A 12240-nucleotide genomic window follows, 5' to 3' on the forward strand; every position below is an offset into this window, starting at 1 on the left:
GCCATCCAATTCTGTATTATAGCGTAGATTTAGTTTACTAAGATTGTGGGCCTCATTACATGGATGGCGGTAAGGGATTACCGGCACCGGTAAGGGCACCGGTGCCGGTAATCCCTTCCCGCCCTATTACGAGTTCCCTTTGCTGGTCCCTACCTTAACGGCTGGTTTTACCAGCCGTTAAGGACGGGACCCGCAAAGGGACCTTGGAGGCAATTAAGTTACCGCAATTTGCGGTACCGTAATTGCCGCCTTCCCCATTCCCATTGAACCATATGGGGGCTCAAATGGGAATGGGGGAAGGGCCAATGGTGAATGGGGAATTACCGCCCAGCCAACCTTGGAATGGGGCGGTAATTCCGCCATTCATCATGGCGGGATCAGTAAATTACCGGCGGCAACCATGGCGCTAATAGCACCATGGTTGCCGCCTTCCGTGTAATGAGGCCCTGTGTCTTGCTCATGATTCCCTGAGATGGGTATCAGGATCTGGATGTCATCAGCAAAGTTTGTATAGATGACACCCATGGCATCCATGGAATCGAAGAGAAGCTTAGTATAGGCATTATATAGGGTGGGTGACAAGCAAGAGCCTTGTGGTACTCCGATGGGTACTTGAATCGGATCTGCTGATACCTTGCCTAATGTGACTCTGGATGTTTGGTCTGCTAAGAAGGATTTCACCCAGGCCGTGGCATCTTGGGAGAGATGGAAGTAGCTATCATGGTCCACCAAATCAAAGGCAGCCCATAAGTCTAATAAAAGTAGAATACAGAGGTTGCCCTAATCTCTGATGGAATCCATTTGGATTTTAAGATCCAGTAGACCCGTTTCCGTACTATGATTAGGCCGGAAACCTGATTGTCTAGTTCCTAGTAGGTTGTTTGCTTCCAGGTGTGCTTGGATTTGGGAGTATGCAATTTTGTCTATTATTTTCAACAGGAAGGGGACTGTGGTGATGGGGCGGTAGTTGGTAGCCACAGAGGGATCTAGCGCTGTTTTTTTTAAGAGTGGCGTGTCCCATGCTTCCTTGATGCTGGTGGCGACAGTATGTGTTCTGAAGGAGGCATTAACAAAATTTGTAATAATGGGGGAGAGTGAGGAGGCGCACTGTTTGATTTTGGCTGGAAAGCAATATCCTTTGCAATTAGAAGGTTTGAGCCCGGCTATGACCTCCTGGACGTGTGCTTGGTTGACCTGGGCAAAGTTGAATTGGTGTTCGGGGTTTCCTATCTTAAGGTTCTGAATGGTCTCGCACCATTCTTTACTGGCTGGCATAGTATTGGTGATTGGAGTAGGGTTTTCCAATTCTCATAGTACCATGAATAGTTCTTTCGAGTTGGAGGCTGCATTATTAATGCAGGAGTTCAGGTCATTGGCTTTGTGTTCAATGATGGATGTTTTGTAATTTTTGATTACTTCCTGAAGTGAATTAGCCGTCTCTATGCTGGGCGATTTCTTATGAGCATGTTCCAATGCTCTTTTGTGCCATCGTAGGGTGATCAGTTCTTGGTTAAACCAGAAATTGGTGCGTTTGGTTGGGCGAGGTATTTTGGTTATAAGGGGGGGGGGGGCTACGAGGTCAATGGTATTCTTTAGACCATTCTAGTACGCTCTGGCGTTGCTACTAGGCTCAGCCGTTGGGTCTGTGAGTATCATAGCAGAAAGGGGTTCTGTCAGCGTTGGTGCGAGGCTCTCAGCTGTGAGATTACGTGTGTTTCTGGTTTCTATGATGATGGTAGGATTCGTGTGAGGGGTATGTTTCTCTAATGTCGATAGAGAGAAGCAAATAAGGTGGTGGTCTGACCAATTAATACCTATGATGGAGTCAATGGTTAAGCTGACATTAAGAGTTGGAACCCAGTCCAGGATTATCCCCTTGTCATGGATGGGTTTGGTCACCATTTGGGTGAAGTTCATGTCGTGCATTGCTGTGCAAAATGCACTTGCTATATGATCTTGGGGTTCATTGAACCCAAAGATGATGTCCCCTAAGATAATGAACTTAGTTTTGGGTTTTAGAGAGGGTGTGATTGCTAGCGGGATTTCTGATTCCGGGTTGGCTAGGTTTGTTAGGGGCTCGGTAGATGATGAGGAAGTTAAACGTTGTTTTACGATCTGTTACATTTTTTAGGTGAAGCATTTCGTATCCCTCTATAGAGTAGATGGGGCTTGTTCTCAGATTTAAACTAGCTTTGGCGATGAATGCAATGCCTCCTCCTTGTGCGTTGATGCGGTCTTCTCTGTGTATTGTAAACTCTGGAGGGATTGCCAACGCTAATAGTGGTCCAGATGCTTGGTGGAGCCAAGTTTCTGTGATGACTAGGAAGTCCAGTTTGTGGTCTAAGATAAGATCGTGTGTCTCAATGGCATGGGCTCATAGGGAACGCACGGTAATAAGTTCTTCTTTGAGCGTGTGAGTGTTTTTCTACTGATGATTGTGAAGGATGGAGTTGAGGTGATTTGGGTGCTGTTTGGGGTAAGGGAGTTGGGGTGTTAGCGGTGCTTCTTGTGCAAGATAAATGCTGTGTGACACATCGGGTTTCTGAACTTTATAGTGCTGATTGGGTGATCTGCTACGGGTGTACCTTTTTGTTAATCTAGAGGTGAGTCTGAGTAATCTAGATTTTCCTAAAATAGGTCTCAGTGTGGCAAAGAGGGGACGTGGTAGTCTAGATCTGAGCTTCGATGTGCGGGAGGGGCCTGTGATTGGGGTGGAGGTTGTGGGTTGGTGGACTTTGGGAGTATGCGGGTCATGGGCAGCAGGAGGCTCGCTGACTTTAGATATGGTTGATGCTTTGTTTTTCTCGCATGCTTTCTTGTAGGATTGCTTGGTGGGGAAGGGCGAGGTGTTGGGGAGAAATGGATTCCAATGATTTATATCACACTTCCATCACTGTGTGGACACCATGATTTCATATCGCGTTTGGTCGTTGCTCCACCTTTGGTGCTTTACAAATGAGTGTTGATTAATAATGACCAATTCACATACATCAAAACTTGTTTTTTTATATATTGCCTGTGTCTGTAGAAGGTCTGATTTTGTTGTGCTCCTTTCTTTCAAACAGAAGGGTGATGGGACAATAGACAAGGAAGAGCTTAACAAGGCCTGTGTCCAGTTTGGTTTGGAAATGCACCCTGACCTGGTGGATGCTCTGGTTGAATACTGCGATGTGGATAAGGATGGACTAATTAACTTCATGGAGTTTGCCAACTTTTTGAACTGGAAAGACAAAATGAAGATTGGACAGCTGGAAGAACAGATTTTAACAAAAGGTACTATTTTCACCCTCCCTTCTCTACTTCTCAAAGTCTTCTAATTCATGTATGCCTCTAATGAATTCAATGGAAACTTACAATACCGGGCACAGCGTGTATGCCACACAACACACCGATCACAACACATAGGACATAATGAACTTATCAAACATACATATCACATACAGAACTTACCACAACTCTACAACAAGGCACTGTGTGAATCTGATGGAGTCATCACTTTTCTTCCAGAGGTAGCCTCTACCGATGTGGCCAGGGGATGGCAGCCGCTACCTGATCCTGGGATTGGCTATATGAGGGAGGATCATATGGGGGAGGTAGTCCTCGGGAAGGTGTCATGACTTAATCGGATGATAAATGGTATCTCTTGTGTTTCTTTTGAGAATACCCATACCATTCTCCATGTGTTGATGATGACTTGTCATATCTTCCCTCACCCACCTAGGAAAAGCACCAAAGACATTCTATTTGACTCTATACATTCATCAAATGCGGATGGGCATTTTAACACCATTAGAAACACTTTGCCAGACTGTAAATCTAAATTGGATTTGACAAAGTACCAGTACCATAAACCTAAGATTACTGGGATGAGACAGATGCACCGAGTAATGATGATTACTGAGAGCCCAAAGCATATGCTGTGCTCTAGTGTTTGGGAAGGTCAACCTAAAGCCGGGAGATTTAAACTATCAAAACAGCGGAGAAGTAGCAAACCTCACTGGCTGGAGAAAACAACCTCTCTCGATGCAAAGTGAAAGACCAGAGGACTGGAACGGTGTCCGTGGAGCGAAGCAGCTTTCCAAAAAGGAGAAGGAAAGCAGTGTGCAGGCGTACATACACGCAGAGGACACCAGAAGCAGACAGAAAGCTTCTGGGCGTATGCCGGATCTACAAGACAGTCTCCACAAAACCAAAGCCTGGAGAAACATGGAACCGAAAGGCGGAAGCCGCGAGAACCTGTGAAACAGTGCAGAGTCAGTGAGAGACGGAAAACCGGCACATAACCATCACAGGCTTGCAGCAGAAGTACCAACGTACACCAGCCAAAGCAGGTGAGTCCACCAAAGGAACATGGGGACCCTGGGGCATGTCAGAAAGCCTGTCAAAGTACAACCAACATAATTGAATTAAATGAGAAAGAACGAGCAAGGGAAATACTCGTAAGAAGCCATAACGAAGTATGCAAAAGAAGCTACCAAGTTCGTGAATGTATGTATTACATCTGTTTGAAAATCCATGGCAGGATAGTGCATCAGGTAAGTTAAGGAAGTTGAAACAAGTATAAAAGACTGACACGTTTGCGGGCGTGCGCAGAGCACAAATGGAAAAAGTCCTAGCAGTAGAGCATACCAGGCAAATTGAGAGACACAGAAGTACACATGAGAAAAACCCTGGCAGGAGAGTATAACAGGTGAGTGCAAATTACAAGTGTTTTCTTACCAGAAAGTCCTGGCTGGAATGCATACCAGGCATTGTTAAGTTAAACAGTGTATATTATACAAGCATCCAAGGAGGTCCTGAGAAGCATATATGTGTAACGCTCACCTGGTATCCACGGGGACGTCACTCAGCCTGTTCTGACCTCTTACGACCTCAAACCCTTCCCTGGAGGCTATTTGACTGGAGACTGGGCCTGAAACACAGGATTGGTAGAGTCTAACTCCCTATTGTCTCTGTGTGCTTGAACCCCTTCTTCCCCAGGGTCCAACCCTTCCCTTTGATCTACAGCTCACCTTGTTTTCTTGTATAGTGTGCTCTCCGTCCTGCCTTCAGCGCAGGGGCATGTTGATTGATGCGGGCTCGTTGCTGCCTAGTTACTTCACTGGCAAGAGTCCGACAGGTAAGTATAATGAGTCTTTTGAATAGTTCTCTAACTTAGTTCCTTTCCTCCCTTAAATGATGGCTGGCATCCGGGGATGGCGGCGTGCTGCTGAGATGAGTAGCGCTGAAGGTGAGTGAGAGTGCGATGCGCGATGTACCCCTTTCGTAGTTGTATTGAACTGAGTTCTTTTTCTGTGTCTTTTAGGTGCCGTGACGTTTTCAGCGTGGATGCCGGTTATGAAGAACAAATGCGGTGGGTAAGCGCGGTATGCGGCGCCTCTAGATGTTTCCACGCTAACCTGGAGTGTCTTTTCCCACTTGTAGATGAATGAGAAGTTCCGGAGACAGAGTTCCCCCAGAGTGGCTGGGATTCAGGTAAGCGTTTGAAGCTCGTACAGTATTTAAAAATAAGCGAAGATTTGCAGAATGCTTACTAATGTTTTTTTTCTGTTCTTTTCCCTTTTCCTTAGGAAGCGGCGTGCCGGGATGGGAATGACACCGCCGAAGATGCCCGCAGAACAGAAGGAGCGATGACTGATGGGCAGAAGCGCCGCAAGGTAAGGCTGTTCCTAACAGTGTTCTTGTTCTTGCAGGAGCTGAGCACAGAAGAAAGATGCAGGCCTACTGGAGACCGATCCGAACACGGTGAGTGTCACGCTGCAGGTGCAGAAAACACAAAGCATGTTTCTCAGCCTGGGTGTGGCTTAAATAGTCTCTGGGTATCCCAGGTGCCTCTGGGCTGAACCACACCCAAAAGACTAGACTGCACATGCAGTTCTGGGAACCAAAATATGTGGGGGCATCCATCTTGTCCCCATCAATGCACTACAAGTCCAATTCCCAATATTATCCTATGGGAGTGAGTGAGTCGGTGCCACAAGTGCCAAGTGTGACTCCAAGTGGGTCTTTGGAGGGATGGAGAGGCCCTTGAGGGCCGTGTAGGTGATTGTGGCCTGGCTCCAGCCAGACATCTTGCAGGGCTGGGGACATGAGGGGCAGGAATCATGACAATATGTCGGGACTGGCAAAAGACTGTGTAAACATATTAAGAGAGCAAGAGAAAACCTGGTCGGAGAGTATGCCAGGTATCCTGATAACACAAAGAGGAGTGGGCAAAGCATTGTTTATACCAGTTGTGTTGATGGGCAAAAGAAACCTATGGAACTGATATCCTTGAACATAAAGCAGAGTGCAGAGAAATGCAGGGGAAGGAAGCCACCCTCTGAAATAAGGTACTCTGACTTTGTGGAACTTTTATTTTGGAATTACTTATTTTCTTTTGAACACTTATACACATATCAAGGCCAAAGACATTGCCTCCTTTTCACCATAGAGTTCATTTATTAGAATGTGAAGGTCACGGGACAGTTTTGCTTTGGACATTCTGACCTTGACAGACCCTTAGTTTTATGTTGGTTTTATATAGGGAAACACCTCTAGAGCAGGGACAGAGAGGCATTTCCCCACCCCATTTTATTTTGTAATAAAGCTATTTGACCAAAACCATGACTCACTTGTGACCGAGTTTCATTCCTAGCTCCTCACAGCGCATATCTCATTACTACATTTAACACACATTACATGCAACACAATATGCATACACAACACAACAGACACCAACACACATTGCACATAGCACACACTTCTCAACATGCACAGAGCAGAACACATATCACATAGCTTTCACATTTAAACACACAATACACACAGCACATAGTGTAGAACACTAAAGGCACATACCACTACACAATATGCACACTAGATAACACACTATACAAAGCACATAACACTACACAGCACTCATTAATCAATAGATATGGCACAAACAACATAACACAAAACCACACAGACACTATGTGCACCCCAAAACACCACGCAAAACACAACCGGTTGTTGCCAATCGGTAACCCTATTATGCACTCCTCGGAGGACTTATGTTCCAAATATCTTGAGGCCTAGAGATGGTGAACACCCACACTGGGCTTCTCCTAGTAGACCAATTATGTATGTGATTGAGAAATTCTAATTTTTAAAAGCAATATTAAGAAAAGAAACAATTTTCATAAGAAACCATTTTTTATATAGACATAAATTACTAAAAAACTTGAAGCAACAAAAAAGAAGACTGAAGTGGTTATCCTCCAATGAATACCATCAGTCCTCATTCAGTTTCGAAATTGTAATCAAAGTGAAAATAGTGGTTACACATTTCAAACTTTGTATTCATCTGTGTGAACATACACAGAGTAGATCAGTTAAAGTCAAAACATTCATCAAATGAAATTAGCGTAAAATAAATCACACAGTTCAGTGTTGTGACATATAGCTATTAGCTGAAAATGTCCAATAGACTTCTCTTAATTATAAGATTGCCAACACGTTTCGGATTATAATAAATCCATCTTCAGGGCTTGGGGCTCACAGTTCCATAGTATACCAAAATGTTCCAAAATGTAGCTTTACTATTCTCGTGTTCACCTAAAGGAGAAAAAGTAGACTTTCTTAGTCCTATCACGTCTAAATAATTCAACACAAGGGTACATCCATTAAAGAACCATCAGGTACTAACATTCAAACCCTACCGTTCAGGGGGAAAGGATGTAGCAGAGTCCTACCTATTTTAGAAAGACATGTGTTACTATACATCAATGATAAAACTCTTAAGTGTAAACGTACAATATGCTAAGGATCAACAGACTACTATGATAGGTTATTAAAGGATTAAATGGAAGTAACATAATATCATATTATAAACGCTCGAAGTTCAAATATCTGTGAGCAAATTGTTCTAGGGTCGCGTTCCCTGTATTTATTAGAGTGTTCATGGGCAATCTGTTCCAACGTGGTGTAACCTGCATTTGTTCATACAAAGGTTAGAGAAAGCGCGATGTTCTGAACCTAGTGTCTCATTCTGTTGGGGTGGGGCACAAAGGACTTTAGAAAAGTCAGCAGCATGCATCAGTGTATAAAAGCCACCGCCCGCAGTCCATACACCCATTACAGCTTGGGCTGCGAGCAAGCAGCGTCATTATCCATATTTCTAAACATAGCCAATGAATCAATCTATACACCATATAAACAGTGTTCTGATCGAGCAGTACACTCACCTTATGAGACCCAGTGAGGGATCGGAGCCGACCGTCAGCACAACGCGCGGCCTGATCCCCCACTGTTCATATAGTAACCATGGCACCGGCACGCGTGCGCATCGGTGCCACGTAGCATAGACACCATCTTGGTGTGGGACTCAAGAACTGGTGTTCTGCAAGGCGCACCAAAACCTCAGTGTATGGCAGCACCGCCTGTATGCTAAACAAACTATGAATGTATGCACTAAATGCATGGAAAACAGTAGAACGTGCATGAGCTCTGTTATTGCTGTTGTGGGGGGGATTATACTGCCATGAAGTAAACCGAGCCCATATAAGAATATAGGACCATATTTCTGCATTAGACTTACTCCAAGTAGGGAATATCACCTCTGAATGGATTCACTGTCATTACCTGACTGGGGCTCTGTGGCCCTATTCAACCAATATCTGACACATAGATCTACAGAATCTCTCGGATACACACCCGCTTACAAATACGCTACACAGACCTGTAATGCCTCTCGGGTGACTGCCCGCTCACAGTCTATACCATTGTAGTAAGCATTAGATAATTCCATTGGAATACTCAGTTATACAACCTTGTGGGTGAATCCCTACTCACAGACTGATGTTTCAGATCATCATAGCGACACTCAACCGATCTTACAGGGATTATACAAAACACATTACGTCAAAATCATGGTTCATGCCCCTCGGGCTAAGGGAGTCAAGAAGATCAATCCATAATGTCACCACCTCTGTTGCTTAATTTAATCTGTTCCAAAATCACACATTTTAATTGTGCTACTGTATGTCTTGCCGCAAAAAATGAATGGCTACAGGTGACTTTAGAATTTTAGTGCGAATATATGACTTGTGCTCGGTCCACCTAGTCTTAGCTTTCCTCATTGTCATATCCAAGTAGTAATAGCCACAAGTGCACTTTAGTGCATATATAACATTCGATGAATCGCACATACAGGAATGCTTCAACCAGATGGGGGATGTGTGATGTTATTGCCTAGTATTATGTTACCACAATGCTGACCGTTATGGCAGGGTTGTGTCCCCTTGTATTGACTCTTACGTGTTGGGGCAATAAGAATCTCCGCCCTCACTAGACTGTTACGCAGTGCCTTACTGTTTCTATACACAAAGGTTGGTCGATGTTGAAACAGTGGCTGTAATTGGGGGTCAATTTTTAGCAAAGGCCAATTCCTTTGTATGATTTTCTTGATTTTATTGCTTTGCTCCAAAACACCCCACATATACCATAGCCCCAAACACATGGTAAACCTCTCCCTCGCCTCCTCTATCCCCCTTCTCTCTCTCCCTCTTTCACACTCCCCTTTATCTCTCATCCTCATCTCTGTCCCTCATGCACCCTCCAAGGCTCCTTGCGACCTCATGTCTCTCCCTTTCCTCCCTCTCTTTCTACACCTCCAGCTTTGTCACTACTTTGTCTCATATCTCTTATCTCTCTCCCTCCTCTATCTTGCCTCTCCTCTCCCTGCACCTTCCTCTCCTCTTACCATTATCCCCTTATCTTGTATAGCTCCTTTACCCTGCCTCACATTTTTTTCTGCCTTACACTCCCTCTCTCCCAACACTTTTTCTCTCTTCCTCCCTCTCTCCTCTCATTCCTTTTCCATCTCTCCTTCTCTCTCTTACCTACCTAACTCTGCCTACCCATCTACCCTGTGGCACACACCAGCACATTTAGAGACATCCATGTGAGGAATTGCCATCTGGCAAGGGTGCAAAGCCCTGTCTTTTTTATTTGTAGTAATAAATCGAATGATTAGGGTAATTCCATCTCCAAAAGGGTAATCTGCCCACCAGATTCCCCTTTTCCATCAACTCCATGACAGCAGCATAGTGTACTTGTGCCCTGCTGCATCAGTAGCAGAATCCACCGTGCCTGCTCTACTCCTGGCACAGAGCAGATTTAAAGAGCATGAGATGCACACTCGATAGCCAAGTGCCTGCGGTGCAGGAGCAGTATTTAATATATGCCTCCCTGTACCAAAAATAAAATGACCCCATGATGGTGGCAGGATAATCTCTAAAGTAAAGCTATGCCCTAGTTTAGGCATAGTGCATGGCACTACCTATGATCATAGCATCACGTCCCAATTCATCTAGCATATGTGACAGCTCATGTGCCTCAGCTCTGCTCTGGATGGTGACGTGTGTACTGGTCAGCCGTGTGTAGACTGTCAAATGGCAGGTCAGGAACCTGGAGCCTCTTCTTTGATCTCTTTGCGATGGCAGGTAACACCCTCTGCCCGAGACAGCCACACAACGGGGCGTTGTCCAGGGTGATGCATCTGTAAAGGCATTTATTCTTAATGAAAAGGGAAGGTGGTGGGATTATGATGGGCAGGAGTGCTCTGGTCAGTGGAAGGAGACTTCCACCATTTTGTTTCTCTCTCCCCTTCCTGTCTCTCCCATTTCCTCTGGAGGAACACCCTTTGGGTGTGACATCAGAAGGGCAACATCCACTCCATTCAATAGCAGGGATTCAACCACTAAGGAAGGCTAGCTTTAGTCTGATTACCTGAGGAAGTGTGCCCTAAAAGACTTGGTTCTCCCACCCCTTCTTCAGATCCTCCCAAAACACTGAAGATTTGCTCTGAAGCAACCGGGAAAGACTCACTGGACTTCCTTTGGGAAATTTGCACTTTCCTAAGTCCTCTACCTGAGGTGAAGGAGCCATCCAAGGCAGAAGAAAGATCTGCTCCCTATCCACTCTCAGTGCACATTGGGGGTGAACTATTGCTGTGGACTAAGAACTGCCACTCTGCACCGAAATCTCCTAAAGCTGGGAGAGAAGACCCTGAACGGAACCCTCCTGTCCTTGAGCCCCTCTGAGTGGGCCTCACAGCAGCCAAAGGACCAGACCAGCCGAAGCTCCCTTTCCTGCTGCAACAAAACGGTTGCGCCATGTTCACTGCATCTTGGACAAGAGGAAAGAATCCGGCACTGGCTTCTGTGTGCCTCCTCAATCCAAACTTTTGCTTGCACTTCAACCAGCTTGAGGCTGCATTGTGCCCCAGTTGTGCCTGCCACTTGGTAGGCCACGAAGCTACTGCTCAATGCCTAAACCTGACCCGAAACACTGACGAGTCACATGCCAACTCTAATTAGACGTTACAACCACAGCTCGGCACAGCTAGCTCTTGATCGGCCGCCTCACCGACCTATACATCAACGCTTCTAACATCACAAACTTCGACGGCCATCGCCCGTTGACTCGAACCGCTGGAGCATCAGACATCGACCCCTCGCGATGGTAAAAAGCACGACTCAGTCCGACCAACTGCAAAGAGATTCTGGGATTGCCCCAACCTGCACCTTTGAGAGCCCCCCTTCGACATCACAGAGCAACTGAATTTGCCCCTACATAACGCCCGCTTGTTGCTGGTGCCCACATGATCCAACGTGCCCGGACTGAGAATGATCCGCTCGCTACGACGGTCAACACCAGGCTCAACATCCGTCAACCCAGGTACTGTTGACTACAAACTGCCCCCTCGGTCCACTGGGACCCATTGAGAAGGTCACCTCAGCACCTGTTTCATTCAAGACATATCCTTTTGTGATTGGTATTTGCCTCAGAGATCTAAAATGGTGCTGCTTTCTCCAGTCTGTTGCTTTTTCTCTATCTTTCACAGGGGTGAGCTTTTTTTTAAACATGTTTTCTATTTGTTTCTATTGCAGGTGGTGTGTTTAATGAAAGTGTATATCTATATCTATATATATATATATATATATATATATATATATATATATATATATATATATATGTGTATACACATATATATGTATATATATATTTGTATAGTACCTTGATTGGCCATTCCCTTTATTTTGGCCTGTTGCTGTTTTGTTTGGGTCACTGAGTCACATCCGCACCCCTCTTAAGAGTATACCCTTCCCTCAGTCCACGTTACCACAAAGGGCGAGGTAGGGTCTGTCCCTTAACTGCCCCTGTTTTACCTTTATGATTGCTTTGGGTTTTGGTTTGTAGAAGTGGGAGGGCTGA

At 45.3% G+C, this 12240-nt stretch overlaps 1 protein-coding gene across 2 annotated transcripts in view; it reads left to right on the forward strand.

The window, feature by feature from the left end:
- Nucleotides 1–12240, forward strand: part of EFHB (EF-hand domain family member B) — a 400940-nt gene that overhangs the window by 297187 nt on the left and 91513 nt on the right. For both annotated transcript variants that reach the window (XM_069648882.1, XM_069648883.1), the window contains one exon: nt 3066–3273. In XM_069648882.1, the coding sequence (XP_069504983.1) occupies nt 3066–3273 (208 nt within the window). The remainder of the gene's footprint in view (nt 1–3065; nt 3274–12240) is intronic.

The sequence above is a fragment of the Ambystoma mexicanum genome, chromosome 2q (genome assembly GCF_040938575.1).
Source record: "Ambystoma mexicanum isolate Mex_15411 chromosome 2q, UKY_AmexF1_1, whole genome shotgun sequence".
Lineage (NCBI taxonomy): Eukaryota > Metazoa > Chordata > Amphibia > Caudata > Ambystomatidae > Ambystoma > Ambystoma mexicanum.